The sequence below is a fragment of the Panthera pardus genome, unplaced genomic scaffold (genome assembly GCF_024362965.1).
Source record: "Panthera pardus isolate Hobbes unplaced genomic scaffold, ASM2436296v1 HiC_scaffold_15, whole genome shotgun sequence".
NCBI lineage: Eukaryota > Metazoa > Chordata > Mammalia > Carnivora > Felidae > Panthera > Panthera pardus.
Genome location: NW_026526710.1, coordinates 20,785,491 through 20,798,600, shown reverse-complemented (window position 1 = coordinate 20,798,600; position 13,110 = coordinate 20,785,491). Strand labels below are relative to the sequence as shown.

The 13,110-nt window shown below is 43.5% G+C and overlaps 1 protein-coding gene across 4 annotated transcripts in view; it reads left to right on the top strand.

The window, feature by feature from the left end:
* GRK3 (G protein-coupled receptor kinase 3) overlaps positions 1-13,110 on the top strand; it is a 131,842-nt gene that overhangs the window by 17,734 nt on the left and 100,998 nt on the right. For all 4 annotated transcript variants that reach the window (XM_053902229.1, XM_053902228.1, XM_053902231.1 and 1 more), the window contains exon 2: positions 8,225-8,301. In XM_053902229.1, the coding sequence (XP_053758204.1) occupies positions 8,225-8,301 (77 nt within the window). The remainder of the gene's footprint in view (positions 1-8,224; positions 8,302-13,110) is intronic.

Below are 13,110 nucleotides of genomic sequence, written 5' to 3'. Positions count from 1 at the left end.
CAAATCAAAGAAAATTTACCTTGGCTGATTTTCTGTGGAGCCTGTTTTAGTGTGTGAATCTGTTTGCCCAGACAGTGACCGGTTTACGCTGCCTCAGGGAGGAGTGGGGGACAGTAGGTCACGGTGGCGTTTGGGGGACGAGGAAGTACAGTGACTTATGTCCAATGAGTCAGCATTCTTACCGGTGGTAGAAACAAAATGTCATCTGTCAGTCCACGGAAAGGAAGTGTTTGCTTTAAAAAAGCCACGAAAGGGTGCCTGTGTGGCTCAGTCGGTTTGGCTCAGGTCATGATCTCATGGTTCGTGGGTTCAAGCCCCACATTGGGCTCTGTGCTGACAGCCCAGAGCCTTCTTGGATTCTCTGTCTCATTCTGTCTGTGCCTCTCCCCTGCTCACACGCTCTCTCTCTCTCTGTCAAAAATAAATAAACATTAAAGACAAAGAAAGCCATGAAAGGCTGACATTAATCTCATGGGGGGTAATTTAGATACGCTTTTCACATAGTTAGAGTGGGAGGTGTTTGTGGTCTGGCGTGTGTGGTGTGTGTGTCTCTGTGTGTGTGTGTTTTAATTGCTGTTGTCCTTTGTCCATTTGGTTCAATTATTTGGTACAGGCTGAGGTGACATGACTATGAGATCCTTCTCGAGCGGTCCCCTTGCTTTCTCTCATTTCCCCTTTGCCAGCGGCCCCTCAGAGTCTATAGTTTAGTCCTGTTGAGCTGGCCGTGCAGTCCCTGCTGGCTGCCACGTTGGATTGGGGCTTCCTGTTCACTCCTCTGTCACCCCTATGGACAAGGGCTCTTTTAGGGCAGAGACCGGGTCGGATGCACTGTGCATCTCTGGCGTCACACACAGTGGCTGGCTGTCTCCTAGAAAGGATGCAGTACCTATTTCGAACGAATGAACGATTGCATGAACCGATGACTACACTGTCTTTTCCTCCTGAGGAGGACAGGGGTCCACTGGGGACATGATACAGCAGTGCCATGTGACGGGCAGTGGAAACCGAAGTGACTTACCTCTGCCAGAGCTGGGGACAGCATCATAGTGTCAGCGATCCCGACGTGGATCCTGGAAGACAAGGAGGTTTTCATGTAAAAAGAGGCATTCGAAGGAGTGGCATTTAGAGTCACGGAGCAGTGAGAAAATCAAGCATGGCCGCTCTGGGAGAGAAACCATGACACGATGTGGTTGACGAGGTGGGTTGGGGCCCCATTGGAAATGCTCCCGGTAACGTGCTAAGGAGTTAGGACGTTGGGCAAAATGGGAGGCCCTTGGAGTCTTGTAAATGAGATAACTGCATGGAAAATTACCCTTGGAAACGAGGAGGATGCTGTAAGCCCTGCTATAGACTCTCCTGGCCTCTGTCCCTCCCTCCTCCGATGCTTCGCTGTAAAATGAATCTGCTCGTATGTTGTTGCTGATTCAAAAGTATTCTGAAAAATAAAGGTGAATGGGTTCTAGAATGCTCATTGTAACTAATTTGAAGGGATGGTTTGGGTCATGAGGTTTTAGTGGCTTTTATTAGAAAAACTGATGACCCCATAAATGTGTTCATCTCGCCAATTCTCTCTGTCCAGGGACGACTTTCGTTAAGATGATGGATTTTTAGTGACCAGTGGAATTCGGGTTATGTTAGTGTCACTTTAATATCAGGTAATCTGTTGCAAAGAAAAAGGCATGAGGAGAGCTGATCTGGATTGTCAAAATATTGTAGAAAAAAACACAAAGGAGCTTAAATTCACATCTAGCGTAATTGGGTTGTGATTGTCTAAATGTAGACTGTCTCTTGCTGAAATGTTTAATGGTATGCAAATTATATGCAAGCCTTTCCTGCCAAAGATCTGGTGAACCCAGGAACCTTGACAAGAGTTGACATTAAACCGTCCCAGCTACTTTTACAGACCTCTTCAGAGTCTGTCTGGCAGAATTCGGTGGTTTTAAATCTAGTGGCGGAGTTTTTATTGTGACTTTGGATAATGTAGCTCTATTTTGGGTGTTTAATGAGCAGTTAGTGGAAAATATTTAGTAACTACATATAAAAGAAAGCAATTTCCTTTTGGGGGAATTGAATCTTTGTATGACTGCTTAGTCATCTCATCTTAAAAAAAATCTGCCTTCTGGGTTTCTTGGTGGTCAGTAATGGTAACCACTCATTTATGTGGTGCTTCTAGTCTCTTCCCATAATTTTGCTTTATCTTCACAACTACCTTTTGCATCCTCATTTTTTGGGGGTGATATGTCACATATTAGAGATAATTGTTTAAACTCATTTTGTTTTGGACACTAGAATAAAACAGAATTAAACCTCAAGAGAATATAGAGGCCTTTTTTAAAGTTTATTTATTTATTTTGAGAGAGAGAGGGAGCTTGTGCACATGCACGTGCAGACTTCCCCCTTCCCTCCCCCCCCCCCACATACATACACACACACACACACACACACACACACACACACACACGCACATAGGGGAGGGGACAGAGAGAAGGTGAGGCAGGATCCCAAGCAGGCTCGGAGCCATCAGCACAGAGCCTGATGCGGGACTCAAACTCAGAAACTGTGAGATCATGACCTGAGCCGAGGTCAAGAGTTGGGACACTTAACTGACTCAGCCACCCAGGCCCTCCTATAGAGGCTTTTAAAATGGGAGTTGGCTCACTGTGTCATAAATATCGTAGTTTTCTGCTAGTGAGGTGTTCAAGTACAACTTAAGCCTACCTAGTCCTTGGCCAGTAGAGAGCAGATCTTTCAACCACTTTAGTAGTAGAAGAAAATGTTAAATTACAATACAATATTTATTATACTTACCTTGTATTTATATGGCAGGACCCTAGTAGGCAGGGGTGCTGTGTCTCCAGCTAGTTGGTGTTATATTAAAAAAAAATCCATTAGGCCTCCCATCAATATATATGGTATTATATATAGTATATTATGCCTTATCTTGATGAGGAGGTATGTAAAGAAATGGTTCAGGAGTCTGGAGGGTTTGATTTTTAAAAAAACTTTCTTTGATGAAAATTTTAACCATGTACAGAGAGAATAGTATAATTAAATTGATGTAGCCATCACTCGGCTTTATGTGTTATCAACACACAGCCAATCGTGTTTCATCCGTACTTCCTAATTCCCTTTAGATTATTTTGAAGCAGAGCTAGACATAATCTGTCATTGCATCTGTAAAATATCTGTATCAATCCCTAAAAGATAAGAACTCTTTTAAAATATAAAAGCATAAACATGATGTAACACATTGCTGCTGCTAAATTGTAATACTTCCTTAACGGCAGATATTTGGTCTGTATTCATTTTCCCAGTTTTTTATTTTAAAATTTTTAAGCGTATTTATTTATTTTTAACGTTTATTTTTGAGAGACAGAGCATGAGTGGGGGAGGGTCAGAGAGAGGAGACACAGAATCCGAGGCAGGCTCCAGGCTCCAAGCTGTCAGCACAGAGTCCGACGCGGGGCTTGAATTCACGAACTGCAAGTTCGTGACCTGAGCCGAAGTCGGATGCTCAACCGACTGAGCCACCCAGGTGCCCCCAGTTGATTTATTTATTTTGAGGGAGAGAGAGTAAGAGAGAGAGCATGTGCACACGAGCAGGGAGGGGAGCAGAGAGAGGGGGAGAGAATCCCCAACAAGTTCCGTGCTGTCAGGGCAGAACCTGATGCAGGGCCTGATCCCTGCACTGTGAGATCATGACCTGAGCTGAAATCAAGAGCTGGACAGACGCCACCCAGGCACCCCTCTTCAATTTTTTATAAGATTGGGTTTTTTTTTTGTTGTTGTTTGTTTTTTAAGGTGTCCTGCCATCATTTTTCCCTCTTGTAATTGATTTTGCTAAAGAAATAGGGTCAGGGGTGGTAGAGAATATCTAACACTCATGATTTTGCTGATCACATCCCGGTGATACAATTCAAAGAAAAACAACAACAACAAAAACCAACCCAGCTTTTTTGAGGTATAATTAACATGAAACACATTGCACACATTTCGAGGGTCCAATTTGGCAAGTTGTATCTACACCTGTGAAGCCATTACCAAAATTAAGATAATGCACATATACATTTTGTCATCTTCCAACAATTGTCAATTCTCTGACACCAACTGAGTGTCCTACAGTTCAACTCAATCCTGATGCTAACTACCCAGAGTTGGCACAGCCTCCAACTTAAGGGCTCAGCCCCACAAGACTGCCCCACTTCAGATGCCAGCTGCAAATGGGGTCCTGTAGTCTCTTTGCATTACTGCCTGGCTGCCTGCAAGTTTGGAGGTTCCCATGATCCTCCCCTTATGTTTGAGATTTCACTCGAACAACTCACAGAACTCAAGAAGGTGCTATACTTATGGTTCATTTTATTGTAAAAGATACAACTCAGGGACTTCAAAGGGACTGTTACATAGGGCTGGGTCTTGTGGGAAGGGGTGGGGCACCGAGCATCCCTGCCCTGTCCGGAAGCACCAGTGTCCCAGCATATCCATGGGGTCACCAGCCCGGGAGCTCTTCAGACCTCATCTTTCTAGAGTTTTTATCAAAGTTTCATTATGTAGGTGTGATTAAATCATTGGTCGTTGGTAATTGAACTCAGTCTCCACTCTCCCAGATGTCAAGTGATGGGGCCAATAATTCTACCGCTCTAATCACATGGTGGGTTTCTCTGGCAACTAGCTCCGCCCTGAAGCTGTCTATGGGCCGCCAAGAGTCACCTCATTAGCATAAACTCATGTAGGGTTGAAAAGGGATTATTATGAATTAGATGCTTCTACCATAAGAAAATTCCAAGGGTTTTAGGAGTTCTGTGCCAAGTACTGGGACAAAAACCAAATATATATGTGTGTGTATATATTATTTTGCTCTGTGCTCCATCACGCAAGAGTTTGCTTCTGCCTCTTTGTAATCAGACACTGTGTTTTCTCTGTCTCCGTCTGTATGTTTGTCTCTCTTTTTTAATCTGGCTTCTCTTACTCAGAATCATTATTTTGAGTTCCATTAGGTTAAATGAAATAGAAAAATTCCTTCAAAGACACAAGTTACCAAAGCTAATACAAGAAGAAACAGAAAATATAATTAGTCCTATATCTAGGAAAGAAATGGAGTGTGTAATTTCAAAACCTTCCCACAAAGAAAATTCTAGGCTCACGTGGCTTCACTGATGAGTTCTATCAAACATTTAAGGAATAATTAACATTGTTGGGCACCAACTCATCCAGAGAATAGAGGAGAAAGGAATTATTCCCATCTCCTCTTATGAATCATAGTATCTGGATATCAAAACCAGAGAAAGCTATTGCAAAAAAAAAGACCAGACTTCTATACTGAAAGCTACAAAATAGTGATGTGAGAAATTAAAGACCTAGATTAGTGAAGAAACATATCATACTTACGGATTCTACACTTATTATTACTAAGAGGTCAATACCCACAAACTGATCTATAGATTCAGCACAATCCCAATCCAAGCCCCATCAGGCTTTTTCTGGGCAGAAATTTCTGGGGAAAAACTTACATGGAAATGTAACAAACCTAGGATGGCCAAAAAACGAACAAACGAACCAACCAAAAACTCCACAAAGGCAGTAAAACCAAATTGAGGTACCTGATTTCAAGATATACTCTAAACCTCTAAAGTCAAGAAAATATAGTATTGATGTAAGAGTAGACATACAAATCAATGATACAGGATAGCCTAATGAAAGACCTTCCCAAATTTAGTGTTGTATCAAAAAAAGGTGCCAGGATAATTCAATGGAGTAAGGATACTTTTTTTTTTTTTTTTACCCCAGCAAATGATATCGGAATAGCGAGGTATTAGGAAGAAAAAAAGAACCTTGAGGTTTTACTTTGTATCATACACAAAAATTAACCTGAAATGGATCTTAGACATACACATTGAAGCTAAAACTTTAAAATGTCTAAAGGGAAATACCAGGTTAAAAATCTTTATTACCTTCAGATGTATAAGATTTCTTAGCGTGGTCCATCAAAGAAATAATAAATCGGAACTCATTGACTAGACACTTGTGCTCTTAGAAGGACTTCATGAAGAAAGTGAAGACAGGGTATGGACTGGGTGAAAATATTATGATCATGTAAATCGGACACTAGACTCGATTCCAGGACATAGAAATTTTACAATTGAGTCATAAGACAAGTAACTCAATTAAAAGGTAGGCAAAAGACTTCACCCCATGCCTCACAGGAGATAGAAGTACTCCAATAATCGTGTCCAAACGTACTCAACATCCTTACCCATTAGCGAGATCCTAATTAAAATAAGCTACCACTACACTGCCTAACAGTGGCTAAAACCGAAAAGACTGACAACCAAAGTGTTGGCAAGGAATACGGAGCAGCTGGGACTTCATGTGTTGCTGGTGGGGATGTAACGTCATACAGTCAGTTTGGAATATCATTCAGCAGGTTTTTCATAATGTTAAATATAATTAACCACGTGACCAACAGTTTTACTCCTGGATATTTACCCATGAGAAATGAAAACACGTGCCTGTAAAAAGACTTACACACAGATATTTAAGGCGGCTTTATTTGCAATAGCCCCAGGCTGGAGACAACCCAATTGTCTGTCAACAGATGAATGGATAAATGGTGGAGTATTCATGCAATGACATACTACTTGGCGATGAGAAGGGCCTAAATACTTAGTGCACAACACTATGGATGAAGCTTGCTTATGTCAAGTGAAAGAAGTCAGACACACGACAACATATTGTGTAGTTTTATTTATGTAAAATTCTCAAACTGGAGGAGGTAAACCATACTAAAAGAAAGGAGATCAGTATTTGCTTGGATCTTAGAGTATGGGGAGACTGATTGCAAAGGGGCATCTTTTGGGGTGATAGAAATATTCTACGTCTTGATTAGGGTAGTAGTTATATGTGAAAAACTCATCTGTTGGTACACTTAAATATGCATTTAACCGTATATAAATTATACCTCAGTTTGTTTAAAATTTTTTTTAACATGTATTCATTTTTGAGAGACAGAGAGAGACAGAGCGTGCATGGGGGAGGGGCAGAGAGGGAGGGAGACACAGAATCTGAAGCAGACTGCAGGCTCTGAACTATAAGCACAGAGCCCGACGTGGGGCTCAAACTCATGAACTGTGAGATCATGACCTGAGCCAAAGTCGGACACTTAACCAACTGAGCCACCCAGGCACCCCTTAATCAGTTTGTTTTCAAGAGGGAGCTGCTAATGCCAATTTTTCCCCCCACCAGTGGATGATAGAGACTCAGTCTCTACTTTTTCCATTTGGATATTCACTTTTCGTTCACTTACAGAATAATCCTTAGCTTCTCCATTTCTCTGCCTTGCTGCTTATATATTAAAGTTCCATATTTATGTGCTCTCTATTCCATTTCATTGATCAATTTGTTTATCCTGTCTTAATTATTTTAATTTCATAATAAGCCCTGTTCTTATTATTCTCTTTCTTCATAAATGTTTTTGCTCTCCTTGATCCCGTGTTGTTCTGGATACAGTTTATAAAGACTAATCGTTTCTATGTTCTGTGAAAAACTCTGTGGAATATTGATGGGGTTTGAATTGATTTCACAGATAAACTTGGATAGATGTTGAATTTTTGCAATACTAAATCTTTCTGTTCATAACTATGGTGTTCTTTTCCGTTTATTACGATTTTCGGTGATGTCTCTCAGTACATTTTGTAATTTTCCCCATAAAGTCCTTGCCCATGTTTTGAAGGGTTTATTTCAAAGCATTTGGTGTTTCTTATTTTATCGTTAAGTGAAGTCTTCTTCTAATTATGTTTTCTCACTGTTTATTGTTGATGTATAGAAATGTGGTTTTTAAAAATCGCAGTCATGCATCCAGGGAACATTTGCTTTTGTTTCAGAAAGAGCTCATTAATCCATTAGCGGAATGTGTCACATGTGCGCGCACACTTGTATGTATTTTGAGAACGGTGGTGTTGAGGGTGAGCGTTCCCACAGCCCTGGGGTTATTTTTGGTCCAGTGTCTACACGTCAGGTTGGCCCTGAGTCACAGGACAGGATACCAGCTGGAGCCATGATGCTCCCAGCTTTAAGTGTAGTTAGCCGGCCGTGCGATCATGGCTGTCAGTAAGAGGGCTCTCTCCAGCCAGCATCCTTGAGTTAAGACATTCACGTATTGTCCACACTAGGGATGGTTTCTCATGATGCAGGCTGTCACCGTTAAAACTGTGTCCCTCTTCTCTTTTAGTATCCGGAGTGTGATGCAGAAGTACCTCCAGGAGAGAAATGAAATAACCTTTGACAAGATTTTTAACCAGAAAATTGGTAAGTCCCACTTACTCATTTGGCATACAGTCTAATGGTGGTTTCAGGTGGCATCACAGTTATGTGTAAATGCAGCCTTTCGTGCTTTATATGCTTTTATAGCTCTGGCTGGGAATGAAGGACATTTCATGTAGCAATAAGATACGTAATGGTTACTTCCATCCCTAGTAACAGACCTTGTGAATAAGCTCTTGGGAGACAGACTGGCTCGATTCGAGGGTTTAAGACAGTTTGGGGGTTGCCAAATCAAAGGATTGGGTAGTTGGTAACCAGAAAGAAGTGCTCTGGGTTTCGGACCCGCTTCCGAGGTCCCCACCTTTCCTCACTGCTGTTGTCCTCTCCGTGATCACAAGGAGGTGGCCCGTGTCTTCATAAACATGTTGCACTCCTGTGTTTGGCCGGCTCCTTGCAAAGTGTGGGGCTGGCGCACTTGATCTCATCGGTTTTCACTGGCTGACAGGCTTTACACACTGCTCCTTATTGTCAGTTCCCCATCAATTACTCTTATCCCTGAGGCTCCATTCAGTAAGTAAGGCTTATCCCTGAGCCTTAGTTAGCAGGTCACCAGGACTCTCCTGTTGTGTGCATAGAGGTCAAGGATCCATTTCTCTCTAGCTGGTACCCAGTTCTGGGAAGTGCTGGGCTTGGCTGGAGCAAGTGTGTGGATGTACAGGCGTGTTCTCCGATTACCAGCAGCTAGTGCTTGGAGAAGTTAGGACTGGACAGGAATAGCTCTAGTGTGAGGTTCCAAGGCTTGGGGAGCATTGGAGTATTATGCTTCCGAAGGGCTGGCAGTTTGTTTAGAGGTTAGATAAGAGCTGTAGTCCACATACTTTCTTTTTTTCATCCCCCCAAATCGGTTCCTGCTGTCCAGAAGTTTCCTACACTATATTTTTATTCTCAACTCAGATAGGATTCATCGTTTGGCCTGCCAGCTGGGTATTTTGTTAATCTGCCCATAGTAATGTGATAAACAGATAATTCCAGGATTTCACATGAAATCACCTTAGCTGAATACGAGAGAATTGGAACCTTCTTTCCCTCCCTTTACTTGCCTCCCGCAATTACTCAGATAAGATTTGCCGAGGAACTGTGGCATCATTTTTAAATGACTTTAATACTCGAGGAAATGACTTTATTAAAATTGCAAGAAACTGGTTATACAAAAGTTTCCTGGAACTCCGTTTCTGCATTTAGTCCTGTCTCCATGATTCACAGACCCACAATGGCCGATCCCCTTGGGACTGAATATCCTTGGAAGTAATTGTGGGCAGCCCTCCTCCTTATAAGTAAGGAGTCATAGACTCAGGTCGGTGAAGTGACTTATTCTGACTTGTAGTTCTCCTTGTCCAGCCATTCTGTAAAGGCTCTTGGAAAGGAAACAATGAATATAAAATGTACTGCTGAGGGTCACCCTGTGAGAACTGGATAGTTTTTTGTTTTTTTTAAGAAAGCGGCATGATGCTCTCTTGTGTTCAACTAAAGTAGAAACCAGTGCAGAAAAGCCTTCGGATTTTGGCAGACTTTTTAGCTAGCCTCCAAAACTTAGCCATCTATGAAGGCGATAGAGCTTCTTTCACAGCCCCTGACATTCAGTGGTGAAAAGCTGGATGCCGTTCCCCGGAGAAGCAGGTGGAGTACTGCCCTGTCTGTGCTCAGAGCACAATGTGTGGAAAGCTAGCGGCCCGTAGCTACCTAGAAATCTCACATCCCGAGCATCGAGCGTCGGGATTTGGCTATGGAACGGAGCGGTCGAAAGACTTTGACTTTCATCTCATGCTTCATTGCTGCTTCTCCTTGCGTTCACGGCGTTTGGTTAACTGTCATCTATATAAATAAACGCCCCCCCCCCCCCCCCCCCGCTTTGCTTCTGCTTTTGTACGAAAGAATGGAAAACAAAACTCTCACAGTAACGAGAGAGAAATTTGTGTCTTTGGGAAACAAGGGAAGAAAGAAATGCCTTATTTATTAGTTGAAATTTAAAAATAGGTCTACAGCTCTGTTGAGAGCTACTTGCCACGGCGTCTCTCTCGTTTCACGTGTGCAGTTCAGCAGTTTTTAGCGTGTTCACAGAGTCGTGCAGCCCCGAACCCAGCCTCATCTTAGAACGTTTCCAACACCCCCAGAAGAGGCTCCATACCCATCAGCACCCCCACCCCCACCCTGAGATACCACGAATCTGATTCCTGCCCCTGTGGATTCGCCCAGCGTGGACATTCCTCCCGGATGGAATCAGACGATGCGTGGCCTTTGCATGGGGCTTCTCTCATATTTTAAAGGTTCCTCCATGTGGTGGCATGTGCGGGTACTTCATTCCTTTTTATGCTTTATAAGATGTGGCTGTGCGCGTGTTGTTCATCCACTCATCCGTCGGTGGATGTTTGGGTTATTTCCACTTTTTGCCTATTATACATAATGTTGCTACGAGAGGAAGGTGTTTCTCAACCTGTGATGCGAGCGGGTGGTTCCCTGTTACTAAGGCACACTGGAAGATTGTGACGAACCCGCTGTCGCCTGCACTCTCGTGCCAGTCTGTGAAATGCACTGAAGGTTATTTCTCCCGTTGTGTTTTCTGATCCTCACCCCGCTCCTGTCCGCCGTCCCCCGCAGCACACATGCAGGCTCCCAGACATGTCTTTCCTTCCCATTGTTTTGATCCAACCCTTACCCGAAGATGACCCCAGGGGCCCTTGATCGGAGGCCCTTACTGGCATTAAGGTGGCCTTGTGTCCTCGCCTCAGCCACACAGGTTCTGCCTCGCGAGCAGCTTCCTTGGGCACTGATGGCCTGTGAATTCTCTCGGTGAAGCTGTTTTGAAGAATTTAAAAGTTGCTTAAATGAATAAATGATTCCTTCCTCTTCCCTTCCTTCCCCTTCGTGAGCTTGGAGCTGGGCAGAGGAAGCTAGGTCTGAACTTGGAAGGTCACAGGAAAGAGCAGCAATCGTGGGACGGGGGGCGGGGGGCGGGGGGCGGGATGGGGAGACAGGAGTGCGTGGTAACGTCGCCAAACACGTCTGTAGTTACGTCCGGACATCGCTGTACATTCAGTGTCCGTCTGGTCCTTCCTCCTGCCCTGTAGGGTTCTCCTTTTCAGCTGGTGTGAGGGACGGTGGCCTGTGGTTGGAGTGAATCTGTCCTGCTCTCTAGGTCTTCTTTTCTTCCCATTTCGCTCCCCCTCACCCCCTCCCCCGTCCCGCCCACCGCCTTTTGCCTTTGTTTCTCCCATCTGTTCATCCGCCCCTTTCCGTGACTGTCTCCATGTGTCACCAACTTGTTGATTTTCTGTCGTTCTGTTGTTTCCCTTTCACCGTGTATCCCCTGCCTATCAATCAGCCCCTTTTCTCTCGTCCGGCACCTCCCACCCTCTCCTGTGCTGAGGTTAGCGCCTGGTTTGGGGGAGCTGCCCACCAACCTGTGCTGCAGCCCGCGTGCAGAAACCCTTTGTGAAATGGAAAAGTTTACTCAGTCTCCGAAGCTTTGTTGAGATGACAGGCGATGCGCCGGCCTGTTGGCTATACCCCAAACTGGTTGATGTTTCGTTAAGTTTTCTGAGCTATGAAAGGGGGGTGAAAACACTATCTGCTGCATAAGGCAGTTGTGAGGATGCAGCAAGAAATGTCTGCAAAGCTCTTAACACAGGGATTGGTTCTCAGCAGATGCTCTGTGAATGAAACCCTGAAATGAAATTGTTCGGTATAAAAATTTATAATTTTTTATAATTATAAATTATAATTACAGGAAATACAGAAAACGGAAGTGTAATTTAAATAATCCCATGAAGAAGCAAAGAAAAATTCAGAATGTGGAACATTCTACAATACAACGGGCCCAGTTTCTTCAAGAAGTCCGTTACCTGTGTGTGGGAAGGGGAGGGGAGGAGGGGGAAACACCTGTTCTAGATTAAAAGAGACATTATTACCAACTACAATATAAGAACATTCTTTGGATCCTGAATCAAACAAACCAAGAGTAGAAGGGCATTTTTAAGTTACTCAGAAAAAATGTGGGGGTGCCCGGGTTTAAGCGTCTAACTTTCGATTTTGGCTCAGGTCATAATTTCAGGGTCCTGAGATCGAGCCCCACGTTGGGCTCTGTGCTGGTATGGATCCTGCGTGGGATTCTCTATCCCTCTCTCTCTGCTCCTCCCCCACTTGCATGCATGCTGTCTCTCTAAATAAATAAATAAATAAAAATTAAAATAAAAATATCTAGTCATGCCCAAAATTAGACTAATAACCCCCCATATATGTTTGTCAGCCAGATTTTTTATTTTACAACATTTTCCTTGTTCATCCTCTCTTTGCATGGCTACCAAAATATATATTTTTTAAGTTTATTTATTTATTTTGAGAGAGAGAGAGAGAGAGAGAGATTGTGCAAACAGGGGAGAGACAGAGAAAGAGAGGGAGAGAGAGAGAGAATCCCAAGCAGGCTCTGCAGTGTCAGCACAGAGCCCAATGTGGGGCTTGAACTCATGAACTGTGAGATCATGACCTGAGCTGAAGTCTAGAGTCTGATGCTTAACCAACTGAGCCACCCAGGCACCCCTGCCAAAATATTTTAAGCAATTAGCAAACTCTTTTTAGAGTTTCAGCCCTATATCCATCTGTAAAGACTACGAATGTTTTCTTATACAACTTTAGTCTCTACCCCAACCAATGAAAACGATGATTCTTGGGGCACCTGGGTGGCTCAGTTGATTGGGCACCTGACTTCAGCTCAGGTCATGATCTCGCGGTTCATGAGTTTGCGCCCCCCCATTGGGCTCACTGCTGTCAGCACAGAGCCCACTTCAGATTCTCTGTCCC